At 41.1% G+C, this 18917-nt stretch overlaps 1 protein-coding gene and 1 non-coding gene across 5 annotated transcripts in view; both read right to left on the bottom strand.

Moving 5' to 3' along the window:
* The window catches only part of htr2cl1 (5-hydroxytryptamine (serotonin) receptor 2C, G protein-coupled-like 1), a 151514-nt gene that overhangs the window by 19163 nt on the left and 113434 nt on the right, over nt 1-18917 (bottom strand). For 3 of the 4 annotated variants that reach the window (XM_026162609.1, XM_026162610.1, XM_026162611.1), the window contains exon 4: nt 13402-14431. In XM_026162609.1, coding sequence (XP_026018394.1) covers nt 13402-13825 — 424 coding nt within the window. In that variant the 5' untranslated portion in view covers nt 13826-14431. Of the gene's footprint in view, nt 1-13401; nt 14432-14661; nt 17129-18917 lie in introns of those variants that run through there. The other variant, XM_026162612.1, reaches the window with a different exon arrangement.
* Nucleotides 817-889, bottom strand: trnak-cuu (transfer RNA lysine (anticodon CUU)). The gene has a single exon. It is a non-coding gene; the product is annotated as a tRNA-Lys (tRNA).

Here is an 18917-nt window from a genome sequence, read left to right as displayed (position 1 = left end):
AAATAGCAATGAGATTCAATCATGTTAGCTTTAAATAATTGATGAACCACCTTAAAATCTGATGCGAGGGTGCCCAAAGACTTAATCCTAAACTGACCAAATTCTTACAAATTTCAAAATGCCCCAGTTACACTTTGGGTTGTGCATGTTTGAAAAAATTCACTACAGTCTTGTAAATCATGCCCACTGACCTTAACCTAAGTGCTGATTGGCTCACAGAGCTGCTAGCATGACTGCTACTAAATTGTTTTTCTTAATGGCTCCTTGTATCATTATACTTGCATTTTGCCACTACTTAGCAAAATGTATTGCCGCAGACTGAAAACAACAAGGCTTTGCAGAAGCCAAGAACTAGCTGCAGTCTTTGAGTTTTGTATTCCCACTCTAAGCATTCGTTTTAAAGACCACTCTGAATACAAATGCATTTTTTACAAACCATTATGATGAGGCACCTCAAAACATTTGAATGGAAGACTTTGCTAAAAACATTCAGGACACAAAAGCCGCAAATTATTCAGATACATGAAAGATTTATTTCATGTATTTATTAACAGGAAAAATGAAAGTTGTTAAATAAATTCTCAGACTATCAAGAATGTTCAATTTTTCCTCATAGTCAAGGTTAGCTACAGGGATTTGAAAGACAGCAGGCTCGTATTTACTGGGTTAGTATGAATCAGGGCTGCTAACAAGATGCAGTCAACTGATCATTAGCAACTGTGAACTCTCTCAAGCAGTTTTTTCCAGCATATTTGTTAGATGTATGTAGTAGGCCAATCTTAATAGAACTTACCACAAAGTCAGAAGAAACAGCTACACCTGACGTGGGGCTTGAACCCACAACCCTGAGATTAAGAGTCTAATGCTCTACCACCTGAGCTAGCCATGCCTACATCTGAAAGTCTACCAGTGTCATTCGGGATGCTAAATGTTAAAGTTCATGACCCATTAGAAAAAGACTTAACAACCTGGGTTATACAACTGTACAAAAAACTATTCTAGAGTCAAATGGTAGGTCATCTGTGTGACAGCTAAAGCTTGGCTGAAGCTGGGCCATGCAACAAAACAATGGTCCAAAGCAAAGCAGCAAAAAGAAAAGAATCAAGACGTTGCAATGGTCTAGTCCAGATATCATCCTGATTGAAATGCTGTGGCAGGACCTTAAGAGAGCTGTGCACAAATGAATGCCCACAAACCTCAATGAACTCAAGCAAAGCTGTAAAGAAGAGCAGGCAAGAATTCCTGACTGATAATAAAGTCACCTCACAAAGAAACAAATTCAGTTTATTGCTTCTAAAAGTGGCTCTACTGAATTATGGGGTGCACTTCATTTTTCACATGAGCACATAGAGAACTGTATAAGAACAAACGACATTGATTTGCTTGTCTCTCGCCAACCTAACTGGAGTGTCGACCAATAGCCCAGAGTGACTGTGCTGGGCGTGAAACAAGACATTAAAAGTCAAACAAAGATAAAAGAAAAGCATTCCTGACCACAGTGGGCTCAATTTACCTCCCAGCAGGAAACAGAAGCTAGCATCCGATGCACAGTTTGTGAAACTAAAATCAGATCAGCCTTCTTTTTTTTCTTTTTTCTTTTTCAGTGATGCTGTACGATCCCAGAGGGTGAATTCCTCTTTTATCTCTCCCTGCGCTTGGAGATCAAAGGTCAAATCTAGTACCAGTGTGATACCCTGTAGAGCTACTAGCTAGTCAGTCTCCCCTCGCTGATTTGTTGGGTGAGCAGTTTGGGGTCGTTGGGAATAAAATGGCTCTCTGCCATCTCAGCGTTGGGCCCATGTACACCCCCTGGGATAACAATACAGCAGCTACAAACACACGCGAGGGAGTCAGCAGAGTCCAGCGGATGCGTAATTACAGTCAGCAGGTCACACACTGCTTAAACTGGGCTTAAATAATTAGCTTGATTGGCAGGCTGGCTGCTGAGTGGGTTAAAATTATATTCTGGCACTCTTTAACTCACTTGCAAGAAAGATACTATTTATTTACAGAAATGAAACGAGTAAAACCAAACATCAACTACAATTATGCTAACTGCTCGAGGCACGAATGCTCCATTACCGTACTCAGTGTCACAGCTTGCATCCTTCTTGTCTCCTCCGTCTTTTTCAATTGCTTTGGCTCATATCTATTTTCCGTCACTTTCATTTCAAATATCTTTCTAACTGAAATCCGTGCCATTGCTTCCACATTTCAAGGGACTATAGTGCATCACAAATCATCCAGTAAAGGCAATCTTTGATTCTGAGTGATATGTTTCACTTGAAAAGCTGTTCTGTTAAGGATAAATAAAAGTGAGCAACACTGATGCTGTGTCATCCTCCTAAAGAGGGCATATACCGCAAAAACTGCCTCTCTGTGCCCGCGGCTATTTATATGAACCGAGGACATGACCTGGGGCCAAACCCGCGAGCGTGTAATCTGGCTGCTTAATTTCATCTCTGATTTGTAGGACGAGCAGCACGTATGTGATGCATGTGGAATGAATCACACGCTTGTTTGTGTGCATGCTGAGTGGGAGGCAGCTTGCATAATGTTTCAGAGGTCAAACGCTTTTTGGGGGGCAGTGCATGACACACACAAACACACAAGGTGTTACTCAGCTGGCTACCGGGTGAGTTAGACTTTCTTCTAAATAGACCGAGTGAAAATAACTGAGTGTTGCAGTCAACTGTACAAAATAGCTGATAATTAAACAGCACTTTTGAATCATCGCACATTTTGTCAGGCTTTGCATAATACGGAAAGGTTATGACGTATGAACAGGTCAGATGGTAGTCAAGAAGGGCGCTTGTGGTGGGAATTTGTGTTGTATTTCTGCTCACTTTAGTTTGATGTAACACTGATTTCCAAAAATTAAAAAAAAGCATCAGCTAGTTTGATCATGGGACGTGTGATGTCCATGAACACGTTCGACCAAATGCTGAACTCCAGAACTGAAAAAAAAGAAGTCAATAACTGCAGTCCCTCCAGTGGCCACTTGAGGCTGACTGAACAAGCAAATTTCTACAGACTACAATTTTAAAATGTCCATTTTTTCACCAGGAAAACAAAAGAGGCATGTTTACAGTTTGTTACATGAATTAATTTGTTTTTCTAAAAGAAAATCTCCTGGTTTTCAAACTCATGGCCTTCAGCTAACATTTTATAACCTTCTGAGACACTTGTACCTGCAGACAGGGGGAGCTAAGGATTGCTCTGTCTGAGCAACAGCTTCCACAGCAAGTCAGATTTTACAGCAATTACATGCTTTTTTAGCATCTTAACTAAATTCTCCATGTTTACCTGACTATATCCCTTGATAAGCATGGAGCTTTGCAAATTTGATTTGGCAGATTTTAATGCCAGATGTCTTTCCTGGCGTTAGACACAAACCCAAGGGGAATTTGTGTCTCAGGCTGGAACTAAATCAGCAAACTATCACTTCCCAAACAAATGTGTTAACCACTATATGTCTGAATTTGTCCTAAAGCCAATGAGCACTGAGCACAGGGCTAGAAGACTAGCACAGAGGATGTCAGGCCCTCAGGTTACCCTCATGATTCTGATTGCTTGGTCACACCAACCATCCTGTTCGCCCTTGCGCGAAGCAGCAGATACTGTTCTACCTGTCCAACCTCTGTAGGGTCCAGGTATCAGGTGCTACCTGGCCAAATGCAAAACTATTGAAAAAAATAAGAAAAGATGAGGATGGAAGGATTTCAGTGGCCTCCACCTGTAAAACCATTCCTGTTTTGGGAGTTGTCTCATTGTCGTCCCTCTAGTTAATATCATTAATACAAAAGCAGCTGAAACTCATTAACAACTTCCTATGTTACTTAACTGACCAGATCAATATCTCAGAATTTTAACTTACTTGGTGGTATACTTGGAATAACAATGCTCTCTATATTTTTTTGCGCAGTGCACATTCATACAGTATGACACACATCTTTATAAAAACATAAGGCTCCTGGTCCCTTGCTCAAGACTTTATTCCAGCATATTGTGATTTAAAACAGCTATGCCAAACATGTGGCTCTAACCCACAACCCTGAGATTAAGAGTCTCATGCTCTGCCGACTGAACTAGCTGGGCATGCGCCTTGAAAGCTTTTTGTGACATCACCTGAACCACTTTATCAGATTTCATGCACTAGAACTCTTGGAAACTCACTGACATTTACCTTTCACTTCACACGTGTGCACACAGTCTATGCACTCAGCTGACCTCAGTATGTGCTTCACATAACATTTACACACCATGTTGGAAAAATGGGCTTGCCGCCATCAGCTTGAGGCTGGCTCAAAAAGCAGAAAAAAAACATGTTAACAGTTGGGTACAATGGACAGTTTTGGTCTCTATAGCTACTTTTTTTCTTCAAGGCAAATTTAAGAGTTTATCGAACCCATTAATTTGTATTGTGTTATGGCTTAAGGTTGTGGGTTATAAAGTGGATATCCACTTAATAACCTTTGTCTGGGAGTGTTGTCTACTGATGGTAACTGAATCCTTGCTCCATCCAAACATCCTCGATCCCAAGTGGAATTACTGGGCCGGACATTACATCGCCAGCACCACAACAAAGACTCCGGTAGGGGAAGTGGTGGTGGGCTCTGTGCTTATGTGCTTCGGGATCGGTTCCAGATCAGTAGAATAATAGACAGTCACTACTCACTAGACTTAGAGGCCATGTCCACTTAGTGCAGGCCCACTTTATCTACTTCATGTGCTAACGGTAGCCAACGTTACCATTGGTTACATCCTCCTCGATGCTAACGTTAGCTCAGTACTCAACCACTTCCAACTTATCGTCAGGAGGCTCTCAACAGCAGAGAGAGCACCCTGAAGGCACCCATATTGTTGTTGGGGACTTTAATAAGGCATGTTTGAAATTTGTACTCCCCAAATTCCACCACCATGTTATTCCTACCAGGGCAGATGGGACACTGGACCATGTGGACAGTAACATCACTCAACATCATTGCCTACATCCCCCTCCAAGCACCCGGGTCATTAAAACATGGCCAAATGATGCTCTCCTCCAGCTACAGGACTGTTTTGATCTGACAGACTGGTCCATCTTTGAACAGCAGGACTTGGAGACCTTCACTCAGTCTATGTAGTGCTGTGTAAAGAATGTGACTGTGATCAAAACCATCTGGATTTTTCCTAACTGAAAACCTTGTATGATGAGTGAAGTACAGACTTTGATCAGAACTCGTAACTCAGCCTTTAGGTTGAGGGACAGTTCCCTGTACAGCACTGCCAGAGCCAACCTGAGGAGGGGCATCAAACAGGCCAAGGAGGCCTACAGGAGGAGGATAGAGGGCTTCCTCAAGGACAACAACCGTCGCCAGGTGTGGAGAGGCATCCAAGCCCTCACTGACTAAAAAAGGCCCGAGCCTGTATGTCTGTATATGACATATGATAGATGATAATAGGCCTTCTCTGGCTGTGTACATTGGCCTTCTTTCCAGTTTCTTAAAGCACAGACTTTGATGTGTTGAGTTAATTCACTGTTGGGGAAAAATCAGTTTTTTTAAACATGTCTTCTTCAGGAATCTATGTTTCCAGTTTGTGAGCAGAGAAATAGCCTTCAATGAACACTTTGATTGAGTTGACCTTGCATGTCATGCACTTTTTTGGCTGTGTTTTCCTGTCTGTGTAATCTCCTCCTGCCTTAATTTAGTCCATGAGATATCATTTCCTTTCTCTTGCCTTTGTTCCATCTCATTTTCATCCTTACCTAACCATTCTGCCCTCCCCCACATCAATAATTCATAGTTTTGGGTATTTGTTTTATATTTGGCCATAAGACTTGAAGTGAGATACCTTCAAAAATGAGCAGTTTCCTCGCTTCATGTATTATCAGTGTTTTATTATCACATCTACTGTATGTTTTATCACTGAGCAAACAGAGACCTGAGGAAGGGAAGAAGCCAAATGAATCTGAATTACATTCAGTTGAGATGGCACCATATCTCCCTCCCGTCATAAGGTCTCAATGTGGAGGAAGGGAAAACATGGACAAATTGCTGAAAAGCAGAATGGAAATTAGATCGCGTCTGCAAAACAGAACAAATTATCCTGAAAAACAGAACCATAAGTCTTACCCAGAAGAAGACCTCCGTGTTCTTGCTGTTGCTTTTTTAAACTGTCCTACCAAGAGGAAAAGCATCAGATATTTCTGATAAGTTAAAAGATTTTCACGTTCCTCCCCTCTACTCAATCAATTACTGGTGCAGCTGAAAAAGTTAACTACACAGCAACAAAGTTTGCATACAGGAGAGACTTCAGCTGTGTATGAAAGATGGATGCCCCCACCATGATGAGCAAAGTCCTGTTGTGAAGTGTTGAGCTGTTCTTCTTTGTTGCCGCTGCCTTTGTGTTTTGACAGAAACAGAAGGTAACGAGACAGGTTTGGAACTGGCGTGCAGTATCTCTCAGTGTCTCACACTGAAACTAGCAACTGACACCAAAAGAATCACCAAGAAAGCATTTATTAAAGGAAACCAAGCAAGCTGAAGGGCTGGGACTGTGTTTGGGTTTCGAGGAATGAATATTCGCAATAACAGCTTCCACATCAAATCAGACAGAGCTTTTCTTGCAAGTAAATGCACAACAAAAACACAATGCAGGCCCGGCTAGCTCAGTCGGTAGAGCATGAGACTCTTAATCTCAGGGTCGTGGGTTCAACCCCCGCGTTAGAATTTTAGGACTTTACAGTCTAGTATAAATAATTAACATAAAGTCTGTCTAATTGTGGAAGCTGTTACTGAGAAGGTATAATAATCCACAGTTCCTCCAGTGTGCGGATTACAAGCTGGTGGCTTAGTGGTAAATGACTGGTACTTGATAGGAGCTCTTGCAATGACTTCTTACCACTAGCCTCACTCACACACAGAAGCTTTATTAACCAAAAGTTCACATTCAGAGGATTCATTGACTCCCAAGAATTTATCAACATGCAGACTACAGAATGTGAGGATTCAACCAAAAACCTTCACAATTAGGAGACAACCTCCACTCCTGAATCCACACTAAGATTCAGTATGATGCCCAAAGAATCTTGTTTGTCAGCACCTTACATGAGAGTAAACTCACATAAGTTCTGTCTTGATAGAGAAAAGAGAAACGCCCCACGTGAGGCTTGAACCCACTAACCTGAGCTTAAGCATCTCATGCTCTACTGACTGAACTAGCTGGCATTGTTGCTTGGAGTGTGCAAATTGTTTATCTTGTGTGGAATAAGTGAGCTACCATGGCTCCAGACCTTTAAGAATCTGTGGGCAAGGTACTCATTTGCTACATTATTATTATTGATAATTTGCTATTATTAATCTCTGGTTGTCTTCCTCAGTGTGTCTTTGTCCTGCCTTCCTCCTGTCAACCCAGCCGGTCATGGTAGATGTCCCTGCCTCCCTCACCCTGGTTTTTCTGGAGGCTTCTTCCTGTTAAAAGGGAGTTTTTCCTTCCCACTGTCGCCAAAGTGCTTGCTCACAGGGAGTCATATGATTGTTGAGGTTTTCTCTGTATTATTGTAGGGTCTTTAACTTACAACACTGATACTGATATTGAACACTGTGTTCTCCCCCCCGATGCACCTGTGTATGAATATTAGCTTGTGTAAGTGCTTAGGCACAGAAAAGAGGCAATGTGTGAACCGGTAGTTGAGGCTTGTAGTAAGAAAGCAGTGTAGAGTGTGGAGTAGAAAAGATCTATGTAAGTTCTAGTACACTCTGTAACGGCAATACATGATTCATGAAGACCTTTATCCATGGATAAATGGTGCACCATTTACACCCAACAGAAGACACAACAAGTTTATGTCTTTGTCTAACTGGAGCCCAGATGCCAACAGTTGGTGTTAGCTGGGTTTCTAGAGATTTATCAGAGATGCACGATTTGATTATGATAATTAAACTCATAATTCCTGTCCAAGAACATTTATCTAATCATTTTATATTACATGACAAATTGCCTGCCGGTATTTGTGTGCGTGTATCCTTGCTATTTTAAAAAGCCTATGCTCCATCAATTTAATTTAATCATCTGGCAATTCCAATTAAAGAAATGCAAACACATATTCTCTAAAAGCTGTGTGTGTGTGTGTGTGTGTGTGTGTGTGTGTGTGTGTGTGTGTGTGTAAATGTCATGTAGGCCTATGCATTAGAAAGAGAGAGGGTAAAAAACCATTGTTAAATTACCATTCCCTTCATCTTTTATCATGATTGTCATCATCATCATTCTCATTAGCATCATCATTATTATGATAGCTGGAATAATTTATTGTCAGTCGAAATGGTGTGAGAACATTCAGTGACGTGCGAGTGTGTGTGTGTGTGTGTCTGGTCGATCACTCAGTCAGCCGTGAGGATCAATGCAGTCAAGTACCAGTCTGATGGATAACACTGCACGTAAAGATCCAGACTCCACTCAAGTGTGTGTGCAAGCACTGGGTGTGTTTGCAGGGACTCGTGTTCTTCTGTGTAATATAAATGACAGAGAGACAAACAGCCAATCTGTCTCAGTGTGTTTGTGCATCTGAAAGAGCGAAAGGAAAGGACAGACTTGTCAGTGTTTTGTTTCAGTGTGTGTCTGTGTGAAACATTGATTACCACAGTGAGCAATCAGCGGTGGCTTGAACTAACAGACAGGCACAGAGCGGGCCAGCGAGTGTGTCCGTTGGCCACGCGTGGCCCATTAAGCAGCAATCAACCTTCCCCGTCCTGCTTAGCATTCCAGCAGGATGCCTGCCTGCCACAAAGCCAACACATGACTGTAGTGAATGTGGTCAGGTTTGGCAGGGGAAACAAAAGGCCTGCAGGGCAAAATAAAAGAGTTAGACCGAAGCATGAATATCCACACAGTATGTGCAGAATCACATCTGCATTTTATAAGCTGGGAAGCAAGAATTGATACATTTAAGGTGAATTGAAGTTGGCCTGCAGCATTATTAGTATTTTATTGAACTGCCGTAAAAGTAGCGGACATAAAAGAAAGATTTAGAAACAGGTGGGTTAGAGGCTGATATATCTTTATCTCCAGTGTGAGCATGACTTCAGAAACAAAGAACCAGGAAAGCTTAAAACCACTTCATCTGTTCTGCTGATATCTGTCCACTTATACCAGCTCTTTTGCCGGTATAACCCTTCTTCTACTTACATTATGGGTCAACAGAGTGGATTATATGCCTTCATCTCACAGTATCCCTAGCATCCTCCTCTGTCACACCAACAATCTTCATGTCTTCACTGCATCCATGAATCTTCCCTGAGCTATTCCTCTTTTCCTTCCTCTTCCTCTTTGAGTGTCTCTACATACAACCGGATAAGTTTGTAATACTTCTTATGTCTTCCTGGAGAAAACTCGTTTCGCCTTCTTCTTCTAAAGCTGCGCTGATGTAGAGATTTTGTTGTTTAGGAGAACACTGAATTGAGTATGGCGCATAAACGACGGGGGTATAAATGATTTTGACGCCAGGATATAACCAGGGTGGTGATCGTAAAGAAGGAAAAAAACTTTTGGACAGTCCTACTGCGTTATTAGTTAACGCAAGATACATGGAGGGGTTAATGTATAAAAGCCTTTATTGTATTTGTTTATATATGGGGGATGGAAGAAATATGGCAAAACGTTCTTCTCTAAATAATGTTTAGACGATAGATTGATTAATTTTGGTTTATATTTGAGATAAAGAATACATCTTTCTCATTCTCCTATATTCCTCTTGCCTTATTATAACTCATACAGATGAATCCCACCTCATGAAGATGACCTCAATAAACTGTCTTTCACTGATCTCCTGTTTTCTCCTTTGCCTTCTTTTTCCTCGTGTTTGTGCTTTTTCTGCCCTGTCTGCTGGTATCTCTGCCTCCAGAGCTGCATGTTTCTAATCTGAAGCCACCGGCCTCACTGACCTGCTGAGTGTCTATCGCTGTATTGTTTGTTGCCTCTCTTCCTCACTCTTCTTTTCTGTCTCCAATCTCACCCTTACCACAACCGTTTGAGACAGATGGCCATCATCCTTGAGCCTGATTCTGTTGAAGTTTTCTCTTTGTTAAAGGAGAAGAGGTTCCACACATCCTCACTAACCCACACACCTACACAGCCCCTTCTATTCTTTTATTTTTCCCCCCACCTTTTATTCTTTAAAACAGGTCTTAAAGACTTTCACGACTCCTGTCAAAACTCCTGGTTCATGTTCAGGGTCCTTGATTCACAATTGATTAAAGCCGTGCATCTGCAGCTGTGGGATGTGAGAATGCAACAAAAGCTGAGATTGTGACATTGTGTCGAGGTATGATTAACTTTCCAAGAAAAATAAAGAAAGCTATTCATCATCATGTTTTCTGAGGTAATTTGATTATTAAATCAGCTGAACTAAGGCGTCTAAAATTCTTAAACTTAAAATGTGATCAAACTCAATTACAATGGTGTAATTAAATTCATGTGACTTATCCTTTGGCTTTTGACTTGTTAGTTCTACTGCTTGAAGCACTGCTCACGCAAGATGATGAAACTGATGATGACTGCTTAAGTTTACTTTTCCTTTTATCCAATTAGTTTGCATACTTTGTTTGCATGCTTCATCAAATTTCACAGTGAAAACCTCAAGTTCTGACCTGTTACAAGTCCTAATGATTAATTTCATGGTAAGCTTTTGCAGAAAGGGCTGCGCTGCTGTCATCACTGTTAAAAACATTGTATATTCTTCTATTCTACTAAGCTCTTAAAGCCCGAGTTACACATGCCTGGAGAATGGTTGTATTTCCTCCTAGCACTAACCAACTACTGGTGGCGAAACTTGTGTGACACAAACCAGAAATGAAGAGCATTTGCCTTCAAGGCAAGTTGTGCCTTACTGCTGCAACCAACATGTTTCAAAAAGTGCAACGTTTACTTTGAACGTAAAAGTTCTTCATTTACATTTAGCCTCAAATCTTCACAAATCCACTTTGACTTAGCAACCAGTTTGCAAATACTTGCAAACTGGTTGGCATCTTCCATGCAAACTACTGGAGACCAGAGCATTCTGCTATTGACCGACGCAGTTTCCAATGCAGCACTGCATACCTCTTTGACACCAATTTAGTATTAGCCAGCAAACTCCAGCAACCACTTGCCAATTTGTTGTGGAATACAAATCTTTCCATAGCGACTGGATGGCTGCAACCCCTTGCAACCAGTCTGGGAATATTAATTTTTCCATGAGTTTGCAGACCAGTCTCTAGGCTTCTGTGACTGAGGACTAACCTCCACCAGAATCCCCACTGAATGAGGGTTAGGATTAGTTTGCGTTTTGCTAAGGAAGCCTAGTTTTGGAAACTAGAAGATCTGATCAAATTTCTATAATTCCACACAAAGGGCAAATCCTGCCTTAATCGTTGCCAGCAACATGGTAGCTGTAAAGAGGTCAAAGTAGCCACACTATGGGTTTCATTAATTTCTGTCATATATTTTGTCACAGTGGCATTTTCAAAACATGGCCACAGTTTCAAATAATGAGGTCAGAGTATATATTCAAGCAATCTCCGTGAACCAAAAGCTCAAGTCCTCTATGCACTTGGTTTCACTACAACTATTGTCTGTACTTAACTGTGGGCATGTAGCACAGAAGCCCCACCCACATGCTATTCAAATTGTGAGGGGCAGCCAATCAGAACAAAGTTGTCTTAAAAGGAGATGGAAGGGAGCTCAAACACACTGCTTTAGAGTGAATGAACTGCAGAAAAGCTAAATGATAAAAAAAGATTATTTTAAAACGTAAATCACGCAAAGACACTCCAGTGCAGTTGAATAATAAAAACATGGGTCTAGAAACAATGAGCATTATAGCTACCCTTTAAAAAGGTATATCGTGCACAGCATCCCTGAAAATATACCTTCATAAATGTCCTCACGTTTCTCAGATTACTGAACAGATTAATCAAAAATCTTTAAAATATGGCTTCATACGATTGGAAGTATGATATTAGCCAAAAAACATAGACACATTTATTATAAGGCGCTAAGAGTTCTTGGAAGCCGGTGATGTGAGCACTGAGAAAGAATGCTGTCACTGAAACCTGTAAAGGTCACCATCTGTTTATCTACATCTCTGAAACAGATTTTCTCACTGACTATCAGCTCTGTGATCGTCTCTGTGATGGTGACATTTACAGGTATGAAGTAGGAAATGTACCTCCCTCCTGAGGCGTTCACGTCGAGAGCTAGCTGAAACATTAGAAGAAGACAGTCTATCTTTAATCGAATGTTTTCACACGTGCTTGGGGAATGCACATATCCTATTATGCTAATGTGGGCGTTCATGCAGAATCCTGGCATGGACACTGGAAGCAAGAACAGCAGTAAAAAGCTGGTATGAAATTGCAATTATTAAGCTGGCATCCTCCGGCTTTTGATTCACTTGCAAAATAACAGTGTGCGCCGTCTCAGAGAAGTAATAATCATTTCAATAACTGCACGGAAAAATGTTTTTTAATGATGGCAGGCGCATGTCAGTGTGCTGACAACAGCTGGCAAGTGGGTGGATATTTGAGATCAGGTGCAGATTGTCTAAAGATTGAGATTTATAGGGATGAATCTGGCTTTTTATTATTAAAGGAGGGGCTGTAAAGAAGTGAATACATAATTACAAACACTTAAGGAAAGTGGATCATCTGTTTTGCTATTCTTTCAAAGTCGGTACGAGTAATTTACAAGTTCCTTTTGACTGTACTGAGCTTACTGAGAATGTAGGAGTAATGTAGTTTCTCAGTTTGCAGCAATTTTTCCACCTTCTCTTTGATTTTTCAGCCTGAAGCTACAAAACTAGAAAAGCGTCATTTAAATGTTTAAGTGGTCAGTTTATCTTCACTGCAAACACTAATTTACTAAGTTATCCTAAATGATATCAGCTGGTCTGATCACAGGTTGCACTATGTCCGTGAACACATCCGATCAAGTGCTGAGATCACGGCACACAAAGATGATGATTGACTCTTGAATCATTCTTAAATGGCTAAAACAGAAAAAGAAAAGAAAAATGGAAAAAAAAAAAAATCAAAGATACAGAAAGTAAAATGAACGACTTCTTTTGGGTGCTGTCAGCGTTAATCTCGTTAAAATGACGTTAACGCCAAAACCGCATTTACGTGGCAAATCTCCATTAATTCGCTAACGGAGATTTGACGCCTTAAATGCGGTTATTGCATTAACGGCATTTTAACGAGATTAACGCTGAAAGCAATAACATATATACTTACATATAAACCAAACCAACTCATCCAATTGTTCACTGATGTTTTAAAGTTGCGTAAGACTATAAATATGCTACTGTCAGCAGAGATGAGTTGTGAATTTTATTTGTATATAAGTGTTTCATGCTGATATCATTTATGGGTACCATAAACTTACCATAGAGGATGTTGATAAGAGAGATTGGCATAACCAGGATCCCTACGAGCATGTCCGCTACAGCCAGTGACCTCAGAAAGAAGTTGGTGGCATTCTGGAGCTTCTTTTCCAGCGACACCGCGAGGATGACCAGAATGTTTCCGCCGATCGTCAGCGCAATGATGACGAGTATGAGCAGTGCTGGCCAGTTCTTCTCTTTGATAACCGCCCTGCTCACAGACTCCTGGGTTGTTAAATTATCCAGACCTAAACTCATGCCGGAAGCACCACCACCTCCGCTGCTGCTTCCAAGTCCTATCCCCCATGGGAGGGTTTGATTGAGATCTAAGGGGTTGTTGCTCGGCCAAGCCATTCGACTCCCGACCTCCAAGGAGGATGTGGTTGTCCCGAACCCGCCAAGAAGAGCCCTTGCTGGGCCACCCATTTCAAAGAGAGATTACTGGAGATTGGACAATCTGCTTCAGAAGCATACAGAAGAAGAAGCTGCACTCAAAATTAAGGGACACTTCTCTGAAGGATATCACCTAAGAGTTGATCAGATGGGATGGGAAGAAAGCAGGATAGGGAGAAATCTGGGGGATTGTGAATGACAGGGAAGCTGGGGCAGGGGGATAGGGAAGAAGCAGCTACAAGGGCTCTTGGTTTTATTATTGTGTTTTAATAAATCTTGCTAGTTCCAAACAGCCTCAAATTGTTCTGTTAGGCTTGTATCTCCCATTACTGGCCAACAAATCATTGCCAGGGAGTTCTCAAGGTATATGCTGAGCAAAACTGTCCCGAGTTGCTTTTTGGTGTTCAGCCACATCTACATCCAAGTGGAAGTGAGACTTTAAGAGTTTTTAATTTAGAGCTGGAAATTGGATGACTCATATCCATGGCTCCGGGCCACCATCGTCCTCTGTCCACCCAATCGCTGTAGTCCGTTTGCCACAGGGTGTCAGTCGGTTTCAGTATCTGCATTCAGCTTTGAACCTTGCTGTTGTGAACGGACATATCTGAGGAGTTTATCCGAGATGATGGTGAGGGCGAACTGCGGAAAGAAGCAATGGAAGAAAAAAAAAGAATCAGATCATCTAATTTGAACTTCCTGCATGCACAAGTTGTTTTCACCCAATCATTCATGATTTGAGAATAAATCAAACCTCTCTCTCTTACATTCCTTCTGGTCTGTCTTGATATATTCTTGATATACCCCCCCTTTCCGATTACTTTCCTTCCATCCATCTACTCCATTCACCCACTCCTCTCCCTCAGTCTTACTCAATAAATTTCCATGCTTTCGTTCTCTAAATCTTTTGAGCTTTCATCCATTTCTTCTTCCCTCTTCAGCCATCCATCAGCGCGCCCACTCAAATCTTCTTCTGTCCTGCATTTTCTCCGCTTCCTTTGCCCTCCAAGTGATTCTCCACCAGACTAATTTAGACTTTGTCCACACTCCTCAAAAAAAGGTCTGAAAAGAACGTTAAACATTGTACTCATTCAAAAATATACTAAAGATAAAAATCCAACAGATGCTTTGATGTTTACTCCTTCACATCACAGCATGTGTGTGTGTGTGTGTGTATGTATGGCTCTCCTCTCTATTTACCCTTACCAGTCAGGCAGCTTAGTGATTTAGCACCTCATAAATGTCTTCAAGGAGAGGTGGAGGAGTCAAAGTTTATGTGTGTGTGATAGTCAGCACGCAGATACAGTGAGTCTTTGCCTGTGAAGAGCACAAACGACCAAAAACCATTGAGACGTGTTCCCGTTTGCGTGGGATGTTTAAGAATGAAATGCGAATAAGTGTGTGTGTGTTTATTTTTGTGCTTTTTTCTTTCTACGTTCCCATGTGTCCACTTGTGAGTGTGTATTTTGAGATGATAAGCGAGCACATCTCCAGACGCAACCAAGCCTCCAGCTGAGATATTTTAGTGGGCGGCGAGTCTATGATAATATCAGGAAGGATAGAGTATGTCTGTCCATATTTTACTGAATGCTACATACACAATAATAAAAACTGTGCTTCTTTGTGGGTGTGGGTCTGTTAACATTTGTATTGTTTAATGTGTGTAAGTGTATTCATTTGTCTCTGCTTTGCACTTATTTGTGTAAATTGCTCTGAATGCAAATGAACTGTCTAGGTGCGATTGAGTGCAAACACAATAATTCATTCAGATTACTGTTGTGTGTGTGTCTGGGTGTGTGTGTTCCAACTTGTGTTGTTTATAAAAACAACCCATCCTCGTACTTAAATGACAATTAGGCTGATAGTAACCAGCACCTGTTTTCACACCTTGGCTCATGTGATTAGGCAGATGATCAATAGAGGGTCAGCAACCCTCTTATGGACACTCCCAATAGGGCTTAAATAGGGCTCTCCACCTCTTAGAACTCAAGAAGCTTCTTGGGCGAGAGGTGAAACGTCTTCAAGAAACTTAAAGATGATGATGACCTGGATGACTGAGAACCTTCAAAAACCCCTGAACTGAGTCTAAAGTAGATGCCTACCAGTTTACCTTGAACCACACCCTCCCCGACTGGTCTTTTATCATATTGAATGCAGTAATTGGACCTTAATGTTTTTTTTTGTTTGTTTTGCTTTCACTTATTATACGTAAACACTTCTTTTCTCATTTTCCACTCAACTGACAGGATGGCACATTCTTATTCCCAGGGTGGCTGGAAATAGGAATGTGACCCATTTGGGGTCATCCTATAACAACCTGTCTAACCTGACCAGTTGGTATCATTTTTCAGCTTGTTGGGTTAGTGTTGGGCCGATGGGCTGATTAGTGGGCAAGTAATGTACTAACCAAAATAAGGCTTTGTGAGGGATGCACTGTTGTCTGAAAAAAGCATGTATTTACTACCAGGCCACATGCCAATCAGTAGTATCCTGTGCTCACTTAGTCGCTACAGTTGCCCGCCTAAAAGTTGAGAAATGGTTATCTCAGGTCCCGCCCATTTTACATTTTACATTGTCAGGGGTTATTTGCAAGTAGTGCAGTCGCTTGAAGTTGATTTTCTGTGGTGTGTGGTTGCCAGGTCGCAGCCAATTGATTCCACTGTGGACGCAGCTTTAGGCATTAAAATCTGCTGGGTTAGGTTTAAAAAATAAACGCAACAGTTGCCATGGCTTATAAAACACTTCTTTCTGGTTGCCATGGTGACACTTGCTTTTTCTACAGAACATACGTGCTTTTGGGACAAAACATATTTCCCACTGAATTGCATGACTTACAAATTTGTGCTCACTGACAAAAGTGTAGTTCTTTCATTTTTATGGGTGACTATTTCACAAACTCCTGAGACTGAGCTGGGATGAAGTCACCTCTTTGAAAGTGACACAAATAATTTCTTGTAATTTCGTATATCTCTATGGGAAACATGCACTTGCTATTTCACAGGTGTTTGGATGCTGCAAAGAACTAAAACAGGAGCCCGCATGTCTCACTCTTTTTAGGTGTGGTTGCCTTTCATCATACCAGAGCATGACTGCCTGTGAGGTTCAGTTAGGTTTTGCTGTGCTTCATCCAAATACCAGTATTACTGAGGACCCTCTAAACATTTGGAGTGAGCTATAGAGCCTAAAGCGTTGGCACAGTGCCCACTACAGTCCAGCTGCACCAGTTCGTGCTCTTTTTGTTTAAATACATTCCTCCCTCAAGTTTGTGCTCTATATTAGACACTTCTTCTTCAGCTCTCAGCGAAGGCGGTCACACTTTTCTCCTCTCCTCCTCACCCTTATCTTCCCTGCTTAGCCTCTATGTCATTGTCTTGTCTTGTGTGCATTACTTTCCAGAGGTGTGGACTCGAGTCACATGACTTGGACTCGATTTTATGACTTTAGACTTGACTTGGAAAAAACTGTTCTAAGACTTGTGACTTGACTTGGACTTTTACACCACTGACTTGGGACTTGAATTGGACTTGAACCGGTTTACTTGAAAAGACTTGATATTTTACCCCAAATATAAAATTTAACATGCATATTATATAGAGGTTGAAAATGTGACGTCATTCACGGGTAGAACCGCAAAGGATTCTGGGAACTCGTGGCAAGCGGTACTAGCGCACGCAAGCTTTCAATTAAAATCAGTTATACAGCGATAAAAAGAAACACAAAAATGTCAAGAAGCTGTTGTATTATTAACTGCAATAGCTGGTCGCATGACAGCCACGGGAAGCCGACGGGTAAAGAGATCGGTTGTTATCGGATTACGTCGTTGAAGAGAAATTGTTCGAGCCATGTTTCCGAAGTAACAAAGAGGCGACGAATGGCCTGGATTGCAGCCATTCAAAGATCAAATATAACGTCCCAGAACACTCCAGCTCACAGGTTAGTCTGCTCCAAGCATTTACACAAAGGTCAGTCTGCTGTTGTAGTCAATACGTCATTTTTCATAACATAATTGGTGATATAGGTTACAAGCAAGTCTGGCGCTGAACAGAAATGGTCGTGCTATGCTCCTTTGTTTATTGTGCATAAATAGTGAATTGTCCTGACACAATATTGCGTTTCGCTTCTGTTATTATGGTACATTGACAAAAACATATACTTTTATTCACAGGATAAAACAGGTTTTTTGTATCACTAATTGCCCAGTACGATTACAGCATACAGTATTATTGTCACTGCTACATTTCTGTGATGCTACCAGAAATTATTTCCACTACTAATTAATTACCATTGAGCTCAAAGGTCCTATTAATAAACGGTTAACGAATGTGTATTTATGACGACGATTTGTGAGACTGGTAAACTTATGATACGTACGATGGTCTTTACTTTCTACACGGTGCGTTTCAAGGTCCTGCACCCATCCGTCGGTAAACTGTACCTGGGCTTGTTGCAGTGACCTGAAGTTACTAAACTTCATGAGTGTATGCACTCACTCCAAGAACCGTATGATTATAAATATGCATATAAATATGCTACGATGAGATACCTGACTTCATCTAACTAGCAAATGTTTTCCAGGCTACGTTGGTGATGCAGTTTTTTTTAATGTGTATGATATTTTTGTCATGCGATTTTAAAGCTGGTCCTACAACCGCATCCAAGAATAACATGCAGCTTATCTCAGAACTGTCGGTGAAAATTATTCTTGGAGCTAGGTTTAATTGAGCTGCATTTTAAAGAGGTGCAATTTCACAATTTGTGTATATTTTCTAAGTTCACTATTTTGTCATGTGTTGAGAAAAACACAGATTTAAAAATTACATGGTCTAATATTTACATTTAGCATATAACTGCAACATGCTTTTTTTCGTTTGTTTTTTTTAAAGACTCGAAAGGACTTGAAATTCAAAATTTCAGACTTGTGACTTTACTTGGACTTTTACACCAGTGACTTGAGACTCGACTCTGACTTGCCTGACATTACTTGAGACTTGAGGATAAAGACTTGAGTCTTACTTGAGACTTGCAAAACAATGACTTGGTCCCACCTCTGTTACTTTCCCTGGAATAGCCTCCCACTGTCGTCCTCTAAAACCTAAAAGAGAATTATGGATTTGATCAACTGGTCTCT

The sequence above is a fragment of the Astatotilapia calliptera genome, chromosome 3 (assembly GCF_900246225.1).
Source record: "Astatotilapia calliptera chromosome 3, fAstCal1.2, whole genome shotgun sequence".
NCBI lineage: Eukaryota > Metazoa > Chordata > Actinopteri > Cichliformes > Cichlidae > Astatotilapia > Astatotilapia calliptera.
This window is presented reverse-complemented; position numbering and strand designations above follow the sequence as displayed.